Genomic DNA, 21,977 nt, shown 5'->3' with positions numbered 1-21,977 from the left:
AGCCGAGGTCATCTCCTATGGAAAATGTGTGTATTTTCCAGCTTTGCTACTACCTATGCTAAGAAGAGGTACTGGGAAGACGTTAACCAAGAAGAACGGTGTGTCACCCTCTGTCCCTGGCCGAGCCATCCCAGGCTGCTGCTGGGAGCCGAACGAGGCAGTTCTGCAGCGATTCCCAACCAAATCGGGAATCCGTGCTGCTCGTGTCAATAAAACCCCGTGAACGGAAGGTTGTCCCGGCTCCGTGCGCTCTGAGGACGGGGGTACAGTTCCCGGCTCCTGAAGCACCGGGGCGGAGCGCCGGCGGCACCGAGCCCGCCTCAGGGACGCGCCCCTCCGCTCCGCCCCGGTAGCGGGAACGGGACGGAGCGGGGCGGGCCCGGCCGTGAGAATGGCGGGTGGAGGCGGGTGCGCATGCGCCTCTGGCCCCGGCCCGGCGCTGCGCTGACGCGGCAGGGCTGGGCGCGGCGCTGCCGGGCCGGGGGGAGGGGCTGGGCCCGGCGCTGCTGGGCTCGGTTCGGCGTGCTGTCTGAAGCCGGTATCGCTATTAAAGGCCTCGTTGGGCTTTCGCGTTAAGATGGATTGCTCTGCGTTTCATGGAGCAGCGTGTCCTCAGTAGGCCAGGAGTCGGTAACCAACTGTAAATTAGGTAAATAACGCCGCGGAGCAGGAAGGCATGGCAGCCCGGAGCGTGACCAAGAGAGAAGGCAGCAGGGACACAGAGCACTGCGATATCCCCTACTACGTTTCCGAGTTCGTGGAAAGGGAAGTTGGCAATGACTACGATTCTCTGAAGAAGCTCGACAGCCTTATTGAAAAGCTGTCTGAAAGCAAGAAGCAGCTGGAAGAACAGGTATGTCCCTTCTGTTTCTGTTTTTTTTTTCTTCTCTTAGTACGCTGCGTGACTCACTGAGTGCACATAACAGAACTGAAGTGATGTGGGACCTCTTCCTCAGTGCGGTGCTCTTGTCTGTAAACGCAGGTGCTTACAGTTTCATCCGAAGTCCCTAAAAGAATTCAGAATGCCTTGAAGAATGCTGAGGACTCTAAAAAATCTCTGAATGGGCTTCTGGAGGAGGAAACTCTGCTGTCTGAGTCCATCAGCAGCCACCTGGAGAAAGCTGAGCCGTGGATGGAGGACCTCGGTGTGCTGATCAGCCAGGTGGAGGAGATTGAACGGCACCTGTCCTATCTGAAATGGATTTCCCGGATAGAAGAGTTAAGGTAAAGCTGATGTACTTATGGAGAATTCTCACCAGTGATATCACACAGCTTTTTCAAGGATTCAGTGTTAAACAAATGTAAGAAATGCGTGAGAACAGTGACTTGTTATCTGATCGTGGAAGTTGTTAATATATTATCCAGGGAGAGCTAGACATTATTGCTCTGGTTTTGCTAAATTTAAGGAAGAGAGCAGTAGCTCTCTATAGTGCTATTTGGATATAACTTTTTCACCTGGTGTAAATGACAGTGTAAGAACTAGAGTAATATGTGAATACATCGAGCAGAAATGTTATGTTTCAGACTTTATAATTCTAAGTTTTCACTCTGGTATGTTGATTTTATCTTAATGAGAATGATCAGTGTTATTTTAGTTCACGTGATTTGTAGCTTCTTTCAGTGGAAAACTTTGTGTAATGCTTGTAAAGAATGTCAGAAATTGAAAGGTATCTTTGGATCAAAGTTTTTATAGAGACTTCTGAGTTATGAAACAACTTACAAGCTACAAAAATGTTCAGATCTGCTGCAGTGTGAAACTTCCTTCCAGTGTTCCTCCTGGGAAGCAAGAGGAAAAGCAGTTCTTTGAACAAGTTACTTAAAGAAGAGTGCTTCAAAGAACTTTGAGCCTACCTTCTTTCCTTCAGCAGTTCTGCCTTCACCTGAAGGTACTTGGTGACAGGCTCTCAGATCGGTTCATGAATCCTCGCTGAGTACTGCACGTGTGTGATGGGAGTGGTAACCTAGTTTGTCTCATGAAAATATTTCACACTGAGCAAGTTTTGTGTCAGTTTCTTAATACACAAATGATTCTCTTGTGTTATCTTTAGTGAATTTTTGTCACAACTCTTCTTGTATCTTATAGTGATAATATTCAGCAGTATTTGATGACCAACAATGTTCCAGAGGCAGCCAGTACTCTAGCATCTATGGCAGAACTGGATGTTAAACTCCAGGAGTCATCTTGTTCTCATCTTCTTTCATTTGTGAGATCCACTGTTAAATTTTGGCATAAAATTCTGAAGGACAAGTTGTCGAGGTATGGGTTGTCTCATCACGCCCTCATCTCACGTTGCACTGTAGCTTTGTGGTAAAGTGCATGTTTTGTGTTGCAGTGATTTTGAAGAAGTGCTGACCCAGCTTCATTGGCCGTTTGTGGGGCCACCGCAGTCTCAGGTGTTTGGCCTTGCTGCACCAGCCAACGCTTCAGATGTTTACAACAATTTGGAGATGTTGTTTTGTCAGCTACTGAAATTGCAAACATCGTATCCTTTAAAAATTTATGTATTGTGAGGATAGTAAATGTCAGAGATGCACATTCTCGTGGAAAACAGTAAAACTGTTCCCTCTAAAGAAAAAAGACAATTTGATTTAGTTACTTTGCATTAACATTAGAGTGTACTTTTTCGAAGATATGAGCAGAGCTAGAATTCAAAACTTGTTTTTGATTAAAATCAGTAAGTTGTTCTTTTTGGAAGCAGCAAGTCATCAGATCTAGAGATCTCACTTGGAGATCTCATGTGGGCTTGGAGTTGAGGTTTCTTGATGTGTGAGCCTTGCTTTACAGGCTTCAGCAAAATACCTATCTTTATATGAATTGTGATTATTTATCTTTTAATTGGATATAGTTAATGCTTTTCCTTTGCTAGCCTAATTTGAAGTCAGTATTAATCACTTCGATATGTCCCATTCCAGACGGGAGAATGAGTTGAAAATATATGTGTGTCTCAGAAGGGAATTATGAAAAAGAGAACCATTTCCATTGAGCAGCAATAGGATCTCTTTCTGTGTTTCGGTGACCTGCCTGGTGGATGAGGGAAAGGCTGTTGACAGTCTATCTAGACTTAAGCAAAACCATTGGCACTGTCTCCCACGGTACTCTCAAGGAGAATCTGGCAGGCTGTGACTTGGACAGATACAGTCTTTGCTGAGTAAAGATCTGGACAGGCTGAGGCCAATGGGATGGTGTTCATCAAGAACAAGTACTGGGTCCTGCACTTTGGATGCAACAACCCCAGGCAGTGCTACTGACCTGGGGACACTGGTCAGTGCTTGGCTAAACATGAGCCGGCAGCGTACCCAGGTGGCCAAGAAGGCCAGTGGTATCCTGGCTTATATGAGAAGTAGTGTTGCCAGCAGGAGTGAGGAGGTGATTGTCCCTCTGTGCTCAGCACAGGTGAGGCTGCACCTCAAGTGCTGTGTTCAGTTTTTGGCCACTCACTACAAGAAAAATACTGAGGCCCTGGAGTGCGTCCAGAGAAGAGCAACAAAGCTTAGAGGGGTCTGGAGCACAAGTCTTGTGAGAAGTGGCTGAGGGAAGTGGGATTGTTTAGTCTGGAAAATAAGCTCAGGGGAGACTTCAGCTCTCTCTACAGCTGCTTGAATGGAGATTGTTGTGTAACAAGTGATAGGACAGGAGGGAACGGCCTCAAGTTGTACCGGGGGAGATTCATGCTGGATATTAGGAACAATTTGCTCTCTGTAAGGTCAGGTGCTGGAATGATCTGTCCAGGGAGATGGTGAAGTCATTGTCCCAGGAGGTGTTCAAGGGACATTCAGATGTTGTACTAAAGGACATGGGTTAGTGAGAAATATTGGTGGTAGGTGGACAGTTGGACTGGATGATCATGGAGGTCTTTTCCAACCTTGGCGATTCTGTGATTCTAATCTGACTCTGAGGTAAATGAGAAGATACTGCTCATCCTGTTCCTTCAAGGGTAAAATCACGCAGAGACAAAACTCAAATAAGCTTTTTGGTTTTTTTTTCTGGTATGGTTTAAACAAACAAGTAAAATCCCAAAACAGTACTGGAATGGGAACAAACACGGTCATTTTACACAGTGTGGTGCTGGGAGCTGTTCTGGTCAGTTACAGTAGGCCATTTAAATCACTTAGAATAGAAGAATCACAGAATCACCAAGGTTGGAAAATACCTACAAGATCATCCAGTCCAACTGCCCACCTACCACCAATTGTTCTTACTAAACCACGTCCCTCAGCACAGTGTCTGAATGTTCCTTGAGTACCTCCCTGAGTAACCCATTCCAGCGCCTGACCACTCTTCTTGAGAAGAAATTGCTTAAGGTGGGAAATTGCATATTGAATGTATTACTTTCATGAATGTTTGGTACTCCTTTAAGAAACATGAATACATGTGTCTCTTGGGCACAGGTTTGGTAGTGACGATGATGTTTTGTTTCTTTTTGTTATACAGATTTCCTAAGTCATACTGACTTCAGTGACCTCTATTGTCATAGAGTAAATAATTCTTAGCAGCCAGAGTGATATTAAATATTTTTTAAAACCGAACATTTTGGGTATTGTACACATTTGAGGAATTTTATAGCTTGTGTAATACTGCCTTCAGTCAATGAGGTAGAGCTAAAATGGATTTGTTTTTGTAAACCCATTTTATTTAAATCATGCTGTTGGAAGAATTCAATGCTTGTATTTGTCCTTGATGGTCAAACTTAGAGATGAACTGTTAACCAAACCTAAACAACTGCCAGAAAAGTACGCCTTACCCCCATCGCCACCTATTATCCTTCCAATACAGATCATGCTGAATCCTCTTCAGAAAAGATTCAGGTATCATTTCACTGGAAATAAACCAACCAATGTTTTAAGCAAGGTATGGAAGAAAACAGTTTATTATTTTTAGCAACATTAAATTATATAGCCTTAACCCTTCAATTTTGGAGATTCAGTTTATTAAAGTAAGTGGTACTTTACTGCAGTGTGGACAGACATTGAGGCAATGCTTGGAGACCTTTGAGAGGATTAACATCTTCTCTGGGCTAGGCTATATTTTTCTCCTGCCTGAAACTTTTTGAAGTCATTACTGTGCCCTTAGATTCACTCCCATCATTTCAGAAGCGTAGATTAATTTCATCTTTGCCCTTACAAATGGTTTTGCAGCATCTCTTATTACTCGAGCTCAAAGATTGTATAAGGCCATGACTTTGAATTTTTTTCATTGTGTTCTGCAACATTTGTGTAACTGAAAATAGTGGATTCAGCTGTTGGTGTATAATGGGATTAGTCTAAAGGCACTGTTACATAGCAAGTCTTCTGGGTGTAATTTTATTTGACATATGTCCGGTTTACTAGTTGGAAATCAACTTGCTTTTTGTATGAGTTATTTTCAAAGACTGAGTCTTTTCAACTGAGAATTGTCACTGAAGCAGCTTTCTAACAAGCAAAACATTAACGCTGCTGCAGTGCATGTGCAGCAGCATTTGGGAACCATTCTGTATGAGTTTAGATGCCCAAGACTGTCAACACAAAGACTTGCACAACTCTAAGTGTATTTGCACTCTGGCAGTTAGTACTACGATGTATTTTTACTAGCATTACGTATATTAGAGGGTTTGTTAATTGTATTTTATTTTTTAAATCAGCCTGAGTGGTATTTAACACAAGTACTTATGTGGATTGGAAACCACGCAAAGTTCCTTGATGACAAAATCCAGCCAATATTGGACAGGGCGGGGTCGCCGGTGAACGCTGGGGTAAGCACGGCGGCGGTTTTGTGTATATAAATGCCTACACAGAGTCTGCAAGCACTCTTCTGTTGACTTTGCAAGTGTGCAGTGAGACTTCAGTCAGTCCAGTAACAGTTTTTAATACATTGGCAAACGTTTATACATATCTGCCTCTGATATTTTATTCACTTTTTTTTTCCTTTGGAAAGCTTGAATTCTCTCGTGCTCTCGTAATGCTGATTTTGGAGAAGCTGGCTGCTGATATTCCGTTCCTGTTATACGATGACACTCTCTTTTGTCACCTTGTGGACGAGGTACTCCTATTTGAGAGAGAGCTATACAGTGTTCATGGTTATCTCAGCAGCCTTCCCAGTTGCATGCATATTCTCTCAGAAGAGTCCTGCTTCCAGAGATGGCTAACAGTGGAAAAGAAATGTAAGAGTTGGAAGGGGTTTTGTTGCTCTGTATATGTTTTCATTCTGATTGTGCAATGTATACTCCTCAGAGAGGATAAGCCACTTGAACAGGGCTGCTACAAAAGGCACGTTCTTGAGGTCAGTAATGAGTAGGATGCCTGGGGGTCAACACTGGGTCCAGACCTGTTTAACATCTTCTGTACCGATCTGGGCAGTGGGGTAGAGGGCACCCTCAGTGAATGTGCAGATGATGCAAAACTGGGGGAAGTGGCTGATTCACTGGAAGGCCATGCTGCTGTCCAGAGGGCTCTGGACAGGCTGGAGAGGGGGGGCTGGCAGGAACCTTGTGAAGCCCAATGTGGAGAAGTCATAATCCTGCATATGGTGAGAAATAGCTGCAGGCACAAAGACATACTGGGGGCCACCCAGCTGGAAAGCTGCTCTGCAGAATGGGATATAGATGGACAGCAAATGAACACGAGCCAGCAATGTGCTCTTGCTGATCCTGCATTTGGCAAAGTATTGGTGGGGGGCAGCCAGCCCACAGCAGTGGTTGGTGCTGGTGGGATTTAAGATCCATTCCAACACAAGCCATTCAGTGATTCTCTCATCCTGTACCTGAAGGGTAAGTGCAAAGAGGATGGAGCCAGGCTCTTTTTGGTGGTGCTCAGTATCAGGACAAGGGGCAGTGGGCACAAAGTGGGCACAGGAGGTTTTATCTGAACACCAGAGGAGCACTTTGTGTTGTGCAGGTGGCCGAGCACTGGCACAGGCTATGGAATTTCCTTGGAGGTCTTCAGAAGCTGCCTGGATGTGGCCCTGGGCACCCTGTTATAGGTGTACCTCCCTAAATAGGAGTTTGACCACATGGACTCAGGTCCCTGCCAACCCCAACCATTTTGTTGTACTTCAGCATTCTGTGGTTATTTTAACTAAAATTTGGTTTGGCTCCTGTAGTGCTTCTGAACTTTTTTACCCCTAAGCTGTATGGGATCTGGTATGTTTATTTTTAGACAGTTAGATTTCTTTGCACAAAGACAGACTTAATGAAATGAAGGGAAGGTATTAATTTTTGAGAAATGGAGAGAAAGCATATTGAGAAGGAACCAATCAACTATTTAATACAAAAACCACAGTCGGCCTTGACATCGTTATATCTGCATCTGCAGTACTGTTATCAGAGCTGCTTCTATGTAAAGCCAACCATCAGTAGTTTTTCTTCACATGAAAACATAAAATTCAACTTACTAAGGATTTTATGTCTTCTTGGGTTTTAGATAATTGTCAGGTTTTTTATTATTAGGTACTAATGATGTTTACAATTCTTTTGCATCTCAGTTGCTCTTCAGAAAATGGACTCTATGCTTTCCTCAGAGGCTGCGTGGGTATCACAGTACAAAGATATCAGTGATGTAGATGAGATGAAAGTCCCAGACTGCGCGGAAACTTTTATGACTCTGTTGTTAGTTATAACAGGTAACTACTAACCTATGGGTGTTCCTGTTGCTTGTAAGGAGTCACAGAAAAATGACAGCTAATGGATTCCTGTATTGAGGATTCATGGTGTCAGCAATAATCACCAAATGAAGTTGTTGCAAAGTTGTGATATTTAAATAAGAAGTTTTCCTGTTCATCTTGTGTTTTGGATGCGAATTTTAGGAGAGTTTATCTTGAGCTAGTGGCATATTTAGAAAGTAACAACTAAGAAATTACATTTGATATTTACCATACTAAAATTCATTAATAGTAGAGATATTATAACTTATTACAGTGCAGTAGCAGAAGTATGCTGCTATTCCTTTTGCTTTTGTGAGACCTTAGGAAGCACTTAATCATTATTTAATAGCTGTTTGAAACAAGAGCAAGGAAGTTTTCTGGAGGCCCTTTTTTGCACACTCATAGCTTTGTCTTACTCTGCAGCTGTCTTCAGGGGCCCCACGATATTGCTAGATGGTGTGCTGTGATAACATTACTTAAAGTGTTCAATACAATATGTGGAACCATGATGAGAGAGGAATCATTTGTTGTTCCTTTACATATTCAGCTTTTGCAGTGAGTGCTGTTCTTGATACTGTTGTGATTCAGGTGTTTTGGAGTTGCATGCTGTATCTATATAGTAAACTGCCAGTAATGTTTCTTGTTCAAAACTATTTTCTTCAGTACTGGAAAATGTAAAATATTGTATTCATTCCCAGACAGGTATAAGAATCTTCCAACGGCTTCCAGAAAACTACAGTTCCTGGGGCTACAGAAGGAGCTAGTTGATGATTTTAGGATACGATTAACTCAAGTAATGAAGGAGGAGAGTAGAGATTCTTTGGGCTTCCGATACTGTGCGATCCTCAATGCCGTTAACTACATAGCAACTGTGTTGGCAGACTGGGCTGACAATGTAGTAAGTTATTATTGTATTTAAAATATTGAATAGTCGTGTTTGTTTCATAATAAAACATTTTATTTTCAACATTGTTTAATTGTATTTGGAAGAATTAATTATGGAGAAGAATAAAACTAGCTGTAAATTCAGACTGAATTAAAAAGGTACTGGTGGATTACTGTTTGTGGTCTCAGCTTTATTAACAGTAATGTTTGTAGAGATACACAAAGAGAACCCATGGAATGGAATAGTCCAAACAGCCAAAAGAGTCTATTGCCGTTTGAAGTGCATGGAGAGCAGTAGCATACTCAGATTTCTTGAATTCCCATGCTAAATTTTAGCTTAAATGAATTTGGTGTGGGTACTTGCATTTACAGCTCAGACCAGGTGCTCAGAAACCACTTATTGATAACTGGCTGTGAATTATTTAGCTGTGTAATGGCCTGGTGGCTATTCAGCTGTTATATGTCTGTTGCTATACAAGGTCATACGACTGTTACCTTAAAATGTGTAGAAAATAGACATTGTGTGAGGGATGGGCAGCCTCCAGATTCTTTGTACCTTCACTGGAAACTGGCTCTGGTGGAAGATCATTTTGATTTGAGGGGAGAGCAGCCTTCATGTTAGGTAGCTGCACCTCATAAGCATGTTGATGTGCTTAAAAGCAGAACAGAGATTGTTACTGCTGTCATATTAAACTCAATTAATTTCCTTGCTATTGTCAGACCAGCAAACTTAAGATTTAATGAGCCATTCATTCTAAAACAAATTTTAATGTAAAATTCTAGCTTTATTGTTGCAGACAGGATGGGGCAAGGGCAAGTGGTTTTGACTGTTCTAAAGCATTCTGCTCTCTTAAAGCATCTACTTAGTATTTCTCTAAATCTGTTCTTTTTACCTATCTGCTGCTGTATGTGAAACCTGTGTCAATTACACTGCTAGGATTAAAACACAGTGCTTTGTCTTGATAAACACTGGGGATTGTGGGGAAATTGTTTTTATAGTCTTACAATTTTAAGATTACAAAAGTGTCAGGAGAGTGTTTTCTAGAGCCTTACCTGTTAAAGTACAAACAAAAAGTTCAAATAAGATTATTTTTGGTACTACTTATATCTGCTTCTCTTTCTCCAGTTCTTCCTGCAGCTGCAGCAGGCTGAACTGGAGGTCTGTGCAGAAAGCGATGCTGTCAGTCAGCTGCAGCTGGGGCAGCTGGCCTCAATGGAGAGTTCTGTCTTTGATGAAATGATCAACCTCCTGGAACGGCTGAAACACGATATGTTGAGTCGTCAAGTGTACCATGTCTTCAAAGAGGTCACAGATGCTGCAAAGCTGTACAAAAAAGAGAGGTGATTCTATCTGCTCGCCCTCTTCTCACATTGCAGTATTTTTTTTTCTGCTGAAAACGTTGAGGCAAATAAAGGCAAGAATAGAAAAGAAAAATGAGCTTTCTGAATAGGAAGGGCTCAGAGTAATAAGCATTTGAAGGGTTTTTTTTATGCTCACTTCGAGCCTATTTTACATCATGTTTTCTAAAGCACTTCTGCAATAAATGGGCATGTTACCTTAAAAAACCTAGGAAGAATTCTGGATGTGTACAGTTTAAATGGGAATTGTTTTCTTCAAAGTAGTATAAAAAAATGGCATGTGGTAACTGCTGCTGTCCACAGAATCACAAGATTTCTTGACTGATTGATGATGAGTTCCTGAAATACTTCAGTAAACAAATACAGCAGCTTGGTGATTACTTTTAGCTTTGAAATGGGAGGGGGAGGAAAACTCTGCACCATTGAAGATTTGTTTGCTAAGATTTGTTTAAATGATATTTTAACTTCAGCTGTTGTAATGTAATTTCATTATATTGACTTCAGTGTGATAATTTCTTTCAGGTGGTTATCTTTACCATCTCAAGCAGAGCAGGCAGTAATGTCTTTATCAAGCACAGCTTGCCCGATGTTGTTGACCCTACGAGACCGCTTGCTACAGCTAGAACAGCAGCTCTGTCACTCTCTGTTTAAAATATTCTGGCAAATGCTCGCGGAGAAAGTGGACACTTACATATATCAGGAGGTAGGTATTCACAAAATGCACTCAGCACAGCGTGGCTGTTGGTGTATCTCTGTTCAGGCCAGCCACCCCTTTGTGTTGGCAGATAATTATGGCGAATCATTTCAACGAAGGAGGAGCAGCACAGCTTCAGTTTGACATGAGCAGAAATCTTTTCCCTTTGTTTTCGCACTACTGTAAGAGGCCAGAGAACTACTTCAAGCAGTAAGTAGGAAATCTCTTGAAATACTGATAGATGAGAATGTCCAGATGCATTTTACATACCATCAAGGATTTTTTTTTGTCATTTGAGTGGTTAAGAAACACTTATGTGGATCATCTGTGCATCTGGAGAGGCACAGTGTTGATGTTTATAATGAAAATGTTTAGATAGCAAGAATAAATATGCTCTTTGTCATGGTTTAAGCAGTACTTCCCAGTTTGGTACTTCTGATCCTTTTTGGAAGTCAATGGAAGCTCTTCTTTCTTTGTGACCAGGCATACAAAATTAAGTGTCCTATGGGCGCTTCTTTTACTAATCCATATGTACCTTTTTCCCTCACGTAGCATCAAAGAAGCCTGCATTATCCTGAATCTGAATATTGGTTCTGCCTTGCTTCTGAAGGAAGTACTACAGTCAGCCTCAGAAAGCGAAGCAGCGTTACAGCCAAACCAGCCTTCAGCTGCAGCAGCATTAAATGAGCTGGGAGTTTACAAGTTAGCACAACAGGATGTTGAGATTCTTCTCAATCTGAGAGCTAGTTGGCCAAATACAGGCAAATGAAGACCTTCTTCGGCAGTGGTTAATAACTTAATCTAGATTGCATGTTTCAAAAAATAAAGCTGTGTCACTGGTTTGATCTAATCTTACTTTTTATTACATACAGTTCCAAAAAAATTACTTCAGGATGCTACGGCCTTGTCTTCTAACTGCACTTCCAACTTTGTTTTCCATCACTACCTTGTCTTTACACTTAGAAGCTCCCAAGTTGTTCATTACTAATGAAAGTGTTATTTGTTTTGTGATGGTCTGCCTCGTCCAGTTAGCTTGCTGTCACAGCAGTGTAGTGAATACACAGCTAATGCATGTATGTGAGTGCAGCTGCATGCAACATGGACAGCTGGTACCCTCTCACCTAAGCACAGATGTTTTCCATTTCTAAATCCCTGGTGTAAAGGGTGTGCTGTATTAAAGTGTGCTCTGCAAAACTCAGGATGCTATGAAGGAATGTATCACTGTTTTATTTAGTAATACTAACTTAAAATTCAATTTTTTTTTTTTTGCTGTCCCAAAATGCCTTCTAATTATTTTTTGAGTAGGACCTCCTTTATTCTTGAGCTTGTTTAAAATATGCACAGATGCTGTGTTATTTGGCAGTGCTGGCTTTCTTCAAATCTGAACATGTCAAAGTTGCTGAAGCAGATATTATTTTTTTGTACAAGCACTGTAAGGCCACAGTTGAAGGAGGAAATGCCAAAACACTTAGTTTTGTTCTGTAAATGAGATTTCTACTTAATCAGGCAATCTTATTGTCTCAAGCCTACCTGTGTAACCTGGTCTAGGGAGCTGCTTTGGCAGGGGGTTGCACTCGATCTCTAGAGGTCCCGTCCAGCCCCTAGGATCCTGTGATTTCTAGTGCCTGGTAAACGCAAACATGTTTTGGCATTTGTTCTTTTCAGCTGATAGCTAAAATGAGTGGGGGGAAAATAAGCTTGACACATCAGTACACAGACGGTTCAAAATACCTATTTTTAATACACAGAGCAGGCCACTCTTCAAATTATTACAATGTCCAGCCTTTTGGCAACATTTTCTTCCTAGGATAAAAAAAAAACCAAACATCTGGTTAGATAAGAGGACAACTGGTTTGGAGCTTTGTTTTTTTTTTTTTGCAGTGACTGGAAATTACTGAAACAACGTCCCTAGAAGCATACTATAACCATTACTGCAATCTGGAGCCCATTTTATCTCTGTGTTTCTGCCTCTGCTGCATTACAATATCAGGCAAAGGCAGCTCTTTTTCGGTATGTCACACTCCTGGAGTGGTGACTTGCCTCCTGGGGCCCTGGGCAGCGTGTTCCAGGAGCAGAGCTGGAGGTTGGTGGCCGTGCCTGTGGCAGTGGGGTTACAACTCGATGATCCTTGGGGTCCCCTCCAACCTAAGCCATTCTATGACCTGCATGGCTGTGTGGTTTGTAGGGAAGGCGGAGGGCCGCACCGACCGACCTCCTTCAGTCCTGCGGTGCAAAGTGGGAAACCTCCAGCAAGGAGCTTCCGATGGCACTTACACCGCTTCCTTGAACTCGGCCAGCGTGACCTCCTCCTCATCCCCGACGTGCAGCTCTGCTGGGCTCAGTCCCAACGCTTCAAGAGCTGAGGGGAAGGAAAGAAGCTCCCGCATTAGTCTTCCAAAGATAGAACTTAACAGCTTTTACGGTGCCGATAGGGTTACGGATTTGGGACGTTCGGGATGCCAATCCGCCGGACCCACTTTCCCGACCCACCTGCTCTGCACTGCGCGGCCGTGACGAAGCCGCGCCCCGCGGCGTCCATCATCCGGAACGCGGAGTCCATCCCGGCCTCGTCCAGCAGCCGCGGCCGCTCCGCCGCCCCGCGCCGCTCCGCCTCCAGCACCTGGAGCACGAACTGCCGCGGCCGCTCTGCAACCGAGCGAGACCGGGGCGAGGCGGCCCCGTTTTTCAGCGCCCCTCCCCTCGTCCGCCCCGAGGGGTCTCCTTCCTCGCCCGGACGGAACCCCTCTCCGCGGCCATAAACGCCCCCAACCCTGTTTTCCTCCCGGCCCTCCCCCCTTCCCGAAGGGCCGCACCGGGTCTGTGGTAGAGCAGCAGCGCGGTGATACGGTGCAGCAGCGCGGGCAGCCCGTGCCGCTCCATGTACTCGCGGCTTTCCCGCTCGCCCGCTGCCATAGCGCGTTGCCATGGGAGCCCTCAGCGCCCCACAGCCACGTCGCCGCCCTCAGAGCTGAGGAGGGACCGAGCGGAGCAAACTCCCGTTTGATTTGCCGCTGTCAGTGCATGTATCTAATCTCATTTCCCTGTTTGTTAAGAAAGCACAACTTATTTCCTTGGAAAACGCTCTGATGATGTGTGGTGTAGGGCGTTTCTTACCTCTGGTAGCCACTGTATGCGCACAGGGCTACTTTCTGAGCTGCTCACCTGGACCAGCACCAGAGCAAGTGTGCTTCTGGTGATCGAGAATAACAGGATTTGACAAAACACCCTGAACGACTTCTGGCCTCATCACAGCGATGCTGCTCACTGAGTTTTAATCACAACCGCATGGATCGAATCTATTTTTGCATGTTTAAAGTGTCTCAGTTATTTAAAACTGCATTTTGCTGAAAGACTTCCTATCTGCTGTGGCAGGAGATGAGCCTCCTGTAGAATATGATGCATAACTTAAGCCTTCTATCTCATTACAAAGGACTTACAAAGCTTTAAAGAGTGAAACGAGGAGGGCTGGGGCTGCAGGCAGGCATGCTGCTGGAAAGGCGCCTAGGGCACCATATGGAATGGCAGAATCATTTCTGCTGGAATGGACCTCTGAACACCTTCCCCCACCCCAGCCAAAATGAGACTGACTTCAAAGACGAGATCAGGCTGTTGGTGGCCTTTTCCAGTCATGACTTAACTATCTGTCTCCAGGATGTTGATTCCTCCACTCCTATTGGTCTCTGTTCTGGAGTTTGACCACATTGCAAAGATTGTGTCTAGTTCTCTTCTCTGTACCTTACATCTGTTGTGTCTTTTGTTATGCACCACTGTGAAGTCTGGCTCCGTCTTCTCTGCAGTCACTCATTATTGTCGCTGAAGACAGCAGTCTGAACTCTCCTCTTAATCTTGTCTTTAAACAGTACAAATAATTTTTTTTCAGCATCTACATGCCATGCTCCCCTGAACTCCTTGCTTTTCTTGTGCTGTTACGCAGTGGCAGTTTCACAAGTGACTGAACAGAGGGGGCCACGTCCCTCACACCGCTGCCTGCATTCCTGCTGATGAGCCTGACCAGTGGTCAGCGTTCAGCACTGCAGAGGCACACTGCTGACCCACAGTCAGCTTGTCCACCTGCACCTGTTGCCTCAAGGCTGCTTTTTTTGCCAGTGAGCACCCAGCTTGGTCAGTGACACACAGCTACGCCTCCCGCCCAGTGCAGGACTTTGCAGTGTCTTTGCTGAAGCTCTCATGGTTGCTGTCTGTCCGGGCCCGCAGCTCTTAGCCAGCCTACAACCAACTATTTCATCAGAAAAGGCATTGCACATCGTCTTCATAGTGCCTGCAACAGCCCATCTGCTGTCACAGAGAACGTGCTGATGGCTGGGGTTGTTCCAGGAAATACTGCCATTTAGTCTGCTACACAGTTAGACACCCTTCGTGTACAGGTGTCTGGGCTTGTGCTTCACAAAGATGTTCACAGGTAACATCTGAAGTGCTTGGCTCTGTGAACACAGGAAGACAAGACTTGCTGGAGAGGAGAGTAGATCCTCTGCCTCATCCTGTGCTTCAGACATGAAGCAGGTACATCGAAAGGAAATGCCACGGTGTATCTCTAGGGAGATTCAGGAAGAAGTCCAATTGAATCTCTTAAGAAGTGAGAAGAGGAATGGTAAGGATTTGAGTGTCACCAGCTCCAAGTGGGAATGGCAGCTACAGGAAAAGTGGGTTAATGAATAACACACAGCCCAAGCAATGAGGAGGGTTTGATATTAGGGGAATACCCCGTGGAGAGTTTCTTCAAAAGTGACACTGCTAGATGAGACCCTGAGGGAGGATGTAAATCATCACCACTGCTTCCTTCACAATGGCACTGTAGGACAGGAGATCTGTAGTCCAGCTTCCTGCTCCAAGCAGGGTTCAGCTCTGAGGTCAGATCACGTTGCTCAGGGCTTTATCCAGTTTGGACCTGAAAAACCTCAGAAGTCAGAGACAGCACTAACCAAAGCGGCCTGCTCTGACACGTGGCAGTTTCCATGGTGGAAAGGTCTTTCTGTCTATCCAGCCTGAACGCTCCTCATGTCAGCTTATGCCTGTTGCGTGCTGCCTTCTCACTATGCAACACAGCTGAGCCTGGCTCCGACCTCCCTGTGGGTCCTGGCAGGCTGCTGCTATGTCCCGTAAGTCAGGACAGGTGACAAGGTGGAACCAGAGGTTCATTACAGTGCTAACCCACTTTGTGTTTCCTTTTTCTCTTCTTTCATGGCAACCTCATAAGCAATTTTGGGCCAGTCCAGGTGAAAGGAGCTGGGGATTGGAAGGTCAGTGCTGCAAGTCATGGGAGTGAGTGGTGCAGCAGTACTGCAGAGTAGAAGAGGCTTTGGAGAATGTCAGGAATAAAAGGCCCAGCACTGAATCTGTTATGTGCTCCAGGAGCAAACATGCATTTGGCTTGTTCTAGGCTGAAAGAAGCACTTCCCTTTGGATTATATATATATATTTTTGGAAGTGTCCAGCTCTGCAAAACAACCCAAGTGAAAACCAGCTTCTGCACCTTCAAGGTGTTCTCTTGAAAATGAAGAGTCAAGCGTGCTGCGTTGGGGTTACTTCTCAGGCTATGAGGTCCAAACACAAATCCTATAGGCTGTCAACAAGGAAGGAATAACTAGGCAAAACCAAACCAAACCAGACCAAACCAAATGAAACCAAACCCAGCAACAATAAAAAGCCAAATCTACTACTAACAATATGCATCAAAATAAGAGGAAAAGATAGGAGAAGTAAAAGCAAATAGCTGCAATTTAAGAGCAGAGCTGAGCAGAAAGAAAGCTCTGCATACACTGTTGAGAGAATCTCAAGGACTGGGGGCTGACGTGCTCTGTGTCTGTGGTAGGGAAGGTTAAAGGGCTGAACATGAGTAATCCTTTCCAGGCCATGCGCACTCAGCTGTGACACAGCGCTCCAGATCAGCATTTGGCACTGGGAAGGGAGGATGGTTCCTGTTCTGCAGTGATGCTCTGTGACCACTCTCTGGCTCTGCTGAGGCCCAGCTGTAGTCACATGGCACTCAGAAGCGTATTGGCCACTTACACAGCAGGCCCTTACACCTGCAGCATTCTGTACATTTACTTTGTGCCGAACAGCTTTTCTGAAAAACAAGTCTTGTGTGGTGTTGTATTAAACCTTGTTAACTGCTCCAAATTAACCAAACCCAGCTTTAATTTCAGAACCAAATGTGACAGTTTGGTTAATTTGCAAAGGAGCAGCGGAGTGCTCTGTGCTGAAATCCCTGCCAGTGTCCTTACCTTCAAAATCAGCCTTCAGTCTCTCCTGGACCCTGATGATTCCCAACAAGCTTTCCTTGAAATGGGGAATGCTTTTGGAATTCTTCCTTTCTCCCTGCTGTGGAGAGAGCTGATCACAGACTAGATCCTAATGTCAGCCCTATCAGCAGGTCAGCCCTAACCACAAAAAAAGGACACCCTCACCCCCCCACAAAAAAGAACCCAGCCCTTGTAATTGGTGATGCGTTACAGAATGAGAACAGGAGAGCACGCATGCCACCTACCGTGGATTCTGCCGCTGAAAGCCAAACCAGGGCCTGCTGCTGAGTTACCAGCTTCATCTGAATTCAGCCCAGGAAATGCAGTTTTAAAGAGGTCTGTACTTGTTTGGAGTCGTAACTTTCAAGAGGTATTTGAGCAGAAAAATTTGCATGAGATAAACACTGTGTTCAGAAGTCTGAATCAGCTGCATGAACCTCCTCCAAGTATTTCTGGAACCATCATTCAGTGTGGCTTCCAATTGTGAGTCCTGACAGATCTGGATGAGTAAAACAGATACTGATGGCAGACAGCAGTGACTATCTTCTAAAACAAAATATTTTGCAGTAAAACCAGGAGCATAAGAACTAGAGCACGATGAATATGAACAGTTCCAGCATGATTTGCTTACCTCTGGAGCTGGTGGCATTTAGAGCACAGTAGATAATAGAATACTGTTCCGAGCAAAATACTTGTTGCATAACCCAAAAGGGTGTGGGAAACAAAACAGAGAACAGCTTATAAAGCAGGACAGCAAAGCTGCAAGCGCTAATAAATGACTCAGACATATTTGGAAAATAAATTCAGTGGTCCTTGACCTTTGCTGGCTGTGAATGATGATGGCGAGCAGCTAGTAACTCGTGGCTGCAATCATTTGTTTTCTTGGTTGTTGTCTTAATTTCTGATGCCTGATCTCACAAACAAGAGTGTCTCTTCAGCAGTCTTCAGGCATACATGGAGATCGCTCTGTCAGATGGAACTTTGATATTTACTGTGACTAAATGATGTCTGATTTCTCTATAGTGTACTGAAAAAGATTAACTCAACTAAAAAAATCCCCAAATATAAGCAGCCCAGACATACTGTGCGCTAAAGAGGAAGTTCAGGATTAGCTTTTGCCACAGGCATCAAGAACAAGGGAGACATTACACAGAGCTGTTCAGCTAGGAGCTAACATCTTCTTCCTGCTTTTGTTTGCTGCAGTACTGGGCAGTTTGCTTTCTCCTCTGCCTCTTCTAAGTGTCTGCATACACAACCCCAGCTCACAGTTCCATTGCATGCTTTGAGGACCATGCTATAATTGTGCAGTATCTCCACAACAGTTTCCAGGCACTTCCTAAGAGGAACATGAAGTACACGTGTTCTGCAGACTTGCAGAAGAGGCACAGGCTTTTACGCAGGACATGGATCACAGCACTTCAGGATAAAAGTTGCGTTTTTAGAATTAATGGTAAAAAAGGCTGCTTAGAAGCTTCAGAATTCCTAAATCCAGCAGCTCTGGTGAGGTTGATTCTTACACTGATAAGCAGTAAGAAAACGCATTCAGCCAAGCAAAGGAACTTAAACGCCACTCATCAGCACAAAACCCTCAGTCACTGAGGATCACACATGTCCTGAGGTGTAAGCACAGCAACATTTCAGACACGGGTGCCAAGAATAATTCCAGATCAGTTCAGCCCTGTGGAGGCAGCTGGGCAGATCTCAGGCACAACATCTCAGTGCTGACCAACCATCTACACTCTGTGTTTCAGCCTCAGGGAAGACAAGGGGCAGCCCTGCAATACACGCTGCTTCTGCTGTGCAAAGATAAATAATGACAAAACTCATCTGTTTCTTACAAACATATAAATTATTTTATTTACAAAGCCATGTTACAAAAAAAAAATAATAATAATAAAGCAAAAAAAAAACAAACCCAAGAAACAAAAATACAATCGCTCACTAGAGAATATCTCCAGGCCCGGTGTTGAACCATGGCAGTATCAATCAGATACATGTTTGTTCTGGTTTTCCTTTTTTAAACTGTAAGCCATAGAATTTACTATTTACACCTACTTTAGACATTTATTCCGCTTACAATTATCACAAGCATGGAATGAATTCTATTTGATACTGCTAATACATAAAGGTGCAGGACAAAGAATGAAAATACTTAGTGTTACAAAATATGGATTGTAGAAAAGAAATTGGCTGTACAAGTATGGCATTTCTTTCTTAGAATGATTGGACATGCTTTCTTCAAAAGTCTTCTGGAAAAGGTTCTAAAATCTGTAGTAGGAAAGCACAATATAGCAGGTGCAAATTCATTTCTGTGCAACAACAGTTATTTAATATACCCCATGACTGACCAGCTATGCAAAACCCACAGAGTTTTGTTAAAGTGCCATGGGTCGACAGCATAACAAAATATAAGGTGTAAATAGAAAAATTTCTTTTTTTCTTCTTTTTTTTAAAACAATAGTTCACTGAGAATCAGCAATAATAGAATATGCTGTATAAACTATTCTCTACAAAGGTCGATCAGCACTATTTACAATTGTTACATCGATACAAAAGAAGGCATACAAGTTATCCAAGTCGCTTTTTATGGCTGACGGGCCTATGCATTGCGTATGTGTAACAACCAAAGCTTCTGAGCCTCTATTGCTGGAAACAAATCACAAGATTTTCAGGCAAAGGGTAACGAAAAAGAACTACGAGTGAATGCTACACTAATAATGCATTATAGGCTGGTCCAGTTTATATCCATTTATTTATTTATTTATTTTCCCAAACGTTGACTTCCGTTTCACTTTTCAGGCTGAAATTTATGATACTCGTAATTAAGTAATGATTATTTGACGATGAAAGACTGTGGGGTTTCACTCGGTGCTTAACCTCCCTGAACTGTTGTCAGGTGTAAGCCGGTTGAAGAAAACCTATTAAGCAGCATTCAAAGGACAGGCTCCGTATTCCAGCTTTCCCATTCAAAGACGCGTGGAAAGAGCTAAAGCTTCCTAACACCGCCAGACCGCTCCCTCACCCACCGCCGAGCGCCGTCTCACAAGCAGCCACCCAACCGACCTCACAGCCGCTCTCCTCCCTCAACGACTACAGACAGCAGCTCGCTGATCACACAGGATGACTTTATTACTGAGACTGTTGAACTCCTGCGCTTTTAGAACTCAAAATAAATTAAAGAAAAACAAAACGAAACAAAAAACAACATAGTACTGCTCCTAAAACTGAACGAGACAAAAATTGTGCAAAAATAACAAAGATATGTACACATTTTTCAGTCTGAAGAAATGTACAATAAAAACATAATTCAAAGAACATTTTAAAAATATAAACATTGCTTCAACTTTCCTAAGTTTCATACTGTTTCTGAAACTATACGGTCAGTTAGCTCTGAAGTATAGCAAAACATAAATTATTACAAAATTAACACTATAAAAATTTATTTTAAGAATATTTCTAAACTTTTTTTTTCAAAGGGTCTAGCCTTGCTTATAATTGCTTAAACATTTTTAGTCTTAAAATTTACCTTAAGCCTTCTTTTTTTAAAAAAGAAAGTAGTAATAATCTCCCTATTTGCAGTCTCTCGCCTTTCCCCAAGATGTAAATAAACCAGCATATAAGTGCACTTTTAACACTGTAGAAATAAAAATCAACTCCTCTGTACTATTGTTCCAGTACCTAGTATTGGCTTCCTGATTATAAAATCTGTATTTTAGTAAAAAATTATTCAGTAATCCTATAAGAAACACTGTCAGTGCAATTCTATTAACGCAAGCCAATCTGCTCAACGCCCGTCCCCGCGCACCCGAACTGTTTGCTGAAGTTATCAAGTGGTGTTATCTTAAGGGCTTAGAATTCCTCCAAGGGGATCTCACGTGTTGAGCCTCTGATAACATCCATTACAGTTTGGAGCAAAAATCCTCTGCGCATCCATCGATCCTGGAAGTTGCCGAACACTCAGAACTCTGCTGAAACCATTAAATGCTGTAGGTAGAGAGCACCAGTCAGGATGAGTCCCTAAGGTTGCAGTGCCCCAGCTGTTTGCAAGTTACAAAGAAATGCACTCAATATTTATCCACGGGACAAGCAGAAATACAGAATTACTGTAACTTTTACTCAACCGAGAAATCTGGGGATCCTTTAACTAAATCGGGATCACCATCTTTTTGTTTTGCTTTGTTTTTGGAATGTCCACCGTATTCTGGTAAGGAAACAAAGGGAGCATTGCAACGCTAACAGCTTGAAAAGGCATGAAACATAACCAAGCAGAACGCACAGATCAGTGGCAAATACAAGTGAAAAACTAAACAAATCACTAGTACAGTTTTCTGCAAATTTGATTCTCTTTAAAACCACAAATTCATAAAAGGTTAAATCCATCTGCAGGTCATAGAAAAGAAAAAACCCTGTGGAGTAGGGCTGCTGAGAGCTAGAGATTATAGGCTGGTTCCTGTTCCGTGTTATGGAAGAGTCCTTATTCTACCAGTCCGGTTTGATGTCTTCTAGAAGAGAAACCAAGTTCAGATTCAGAACACGTCTTTTGGAATACAACGCTTTAACAACATCTGCATCTCAGACAACTCAAACCAGGAACTTATCTCACGTCCACCCCTATTTGCTGATTACATTAGGAACTGCTTTGAGTAAAACCCAGTATTTCCTTCTGGGACTGTCTGATTTTAGTAAGCTTTGGTGAATCTTATGTTCAGTAACTCGGTGCGTCATTAGAAATAAGAGCAGCAATTAGACAACAGCTTTGAAGAATCGCTCCTCCTGCACAGCATGTTTTCATGCCTGAGGAAACCCCTTCCAGCATACATCGTGGTACCTTCCCTTCATAAAAACATCTAGTTACTCAGTATTTAAAAACCACTGCACACTGAGCTCTGTGGAGTATTAACACATTCGGGCACCTAAATGGACTATGAAGAAGAAGACACTGATTAGTTATAGACCTAGAACGAGGACAAAAACAAGCCTTTAACGCACAGTCTGTACGTACAGGCTCAAAGAATTTGACTGTAACTGCAACTCCATTCACATTTACTAAAAATGATGAAGGTTTTGTGAGGAAAAAGAGCACTTCTTATTACAGCAACAACAGCAGGAAAACCAGACACACTGTTATGTATACGAGCCCCTGTTCAGTTCTCAAATAGGTGTG

General features: G+C 43.3%; 3 protein-coding genes across 5 annotated transcripts in view; 1 reads left to right on the top strand and 2 right to left on the bottom strand.

The window, feature by feature from the left end:
- Positions 1 to 471: 471 nt before the first annotated feature.
- On the top strand, positions 472 to 11,417 carry RINT1 (RAD50 interactor 1). Of its 2 annotated transcripts, none has more exons than XR_010622585.1 (13): positions 472 to 853; positions 983 to 1,224; positions 2,084 to 2,257; positions 2,334 to 2,483; positions 4,693 to 4,849; positions 5,619 to 5,729; positions 5,912 to 6,137; positions 7,457 to 7,594; positions 8,314 to 8,513; positions 9,627 to 9,841; positions 10,382 to 10,562; positions 10,620 to 10,763; positions 11,106 to 11,195. XR_010622585.1 is itself a non-coding variant. In XM_065743616.1 (13 exons), exons 1-13 carry the CDS (start codon positions 677 to 679, stop codon positions 11,320 to 11,322), a joined length of 2,307 nt encoding a protein of 768 aa, XP_065599688.1. In that variant the 5' UTR covers positions 472 to 676; the 3' UTR covers positions 11,323 to 11,417. The 2 variants fall into 2 exon arrangements, 1 of the variants encoding a protein (XP_065599688.1); XM_065743616.1 differs by having other exon boundaries at positions 10,645 to 10,763; positions 11,106 to 11,417.
- Positions 11,418 to 12,322: 905 nt separating this feature from the next.
- On the bottom strand, positions 12,323 to 13,625 carry EFCAB10 (EF-hand calcium binding domain 10). Its single transcript, XM_065740933.1, has 4 exons — positions 13,367 to 13,625; positions 13,044 to 13,199; positions 12,828 to 12,912; positions 12,323 to 12,356 (listed from the first exon to the last, which is right to left on the bottom strand). The coding sequence occupies exons 1-4, from the start codon at positions 13,464 to 13,466 to the stop codon at positions 12,323 to 12,325; spliced, it is 375 nt and encodes a 124-aa protein (XP_065597005.1). The 5' UTR covers positions 13,467 to 13,625.
- Positions 13,626 to 20,786: 7,161 nt separating this feature from the next.
- ATXN7L1 (ataxin 7 like 1) overlaps positions 20,787 to 21,977 on the bottom strand; it is a 103,661-nt gene continuing 102,470 nt past the window's right edge. For both annotated transcript variants that reach the window (XM_065743614.1, XM_065743615.1), the window contains one exon: positions 20,787 to 21,315. In XM_065743614.1, coding sequence (XP_065599686.1) covers positions 21,274 to 21,315 — 42 coding nt within the window. In that variant the 3' untranslated portion in view covers positions 20,787 to 21,273. The remainder of the gene's footprint in view (positions 21,316 to 21,977) is intronic.

The sequence above is a fragment of the Cyrtonyx montezumae genome, unplaced genomic scaffold (genome assembly GCF_038088225.1).
Source record: "Cyrtonyx montezumae isolate F1298 unplaced genomic scaffold, pur_monq_1.0 scaffold_3, whole genome shotgun sequence".
Taxonomy (NCBI): domain Eukaryota; kingdom Metazoa; phylum Chordata; class Aves; order Galliformes; family Odontophoridae; genus Cyrtonyx; species Cyrtonyx montezumae.
The sequence above is the reverse complement of the archived record's forward strand: the minus strand, read 5'-3'. Positions and strand labels throughout refer to the sequence as shown.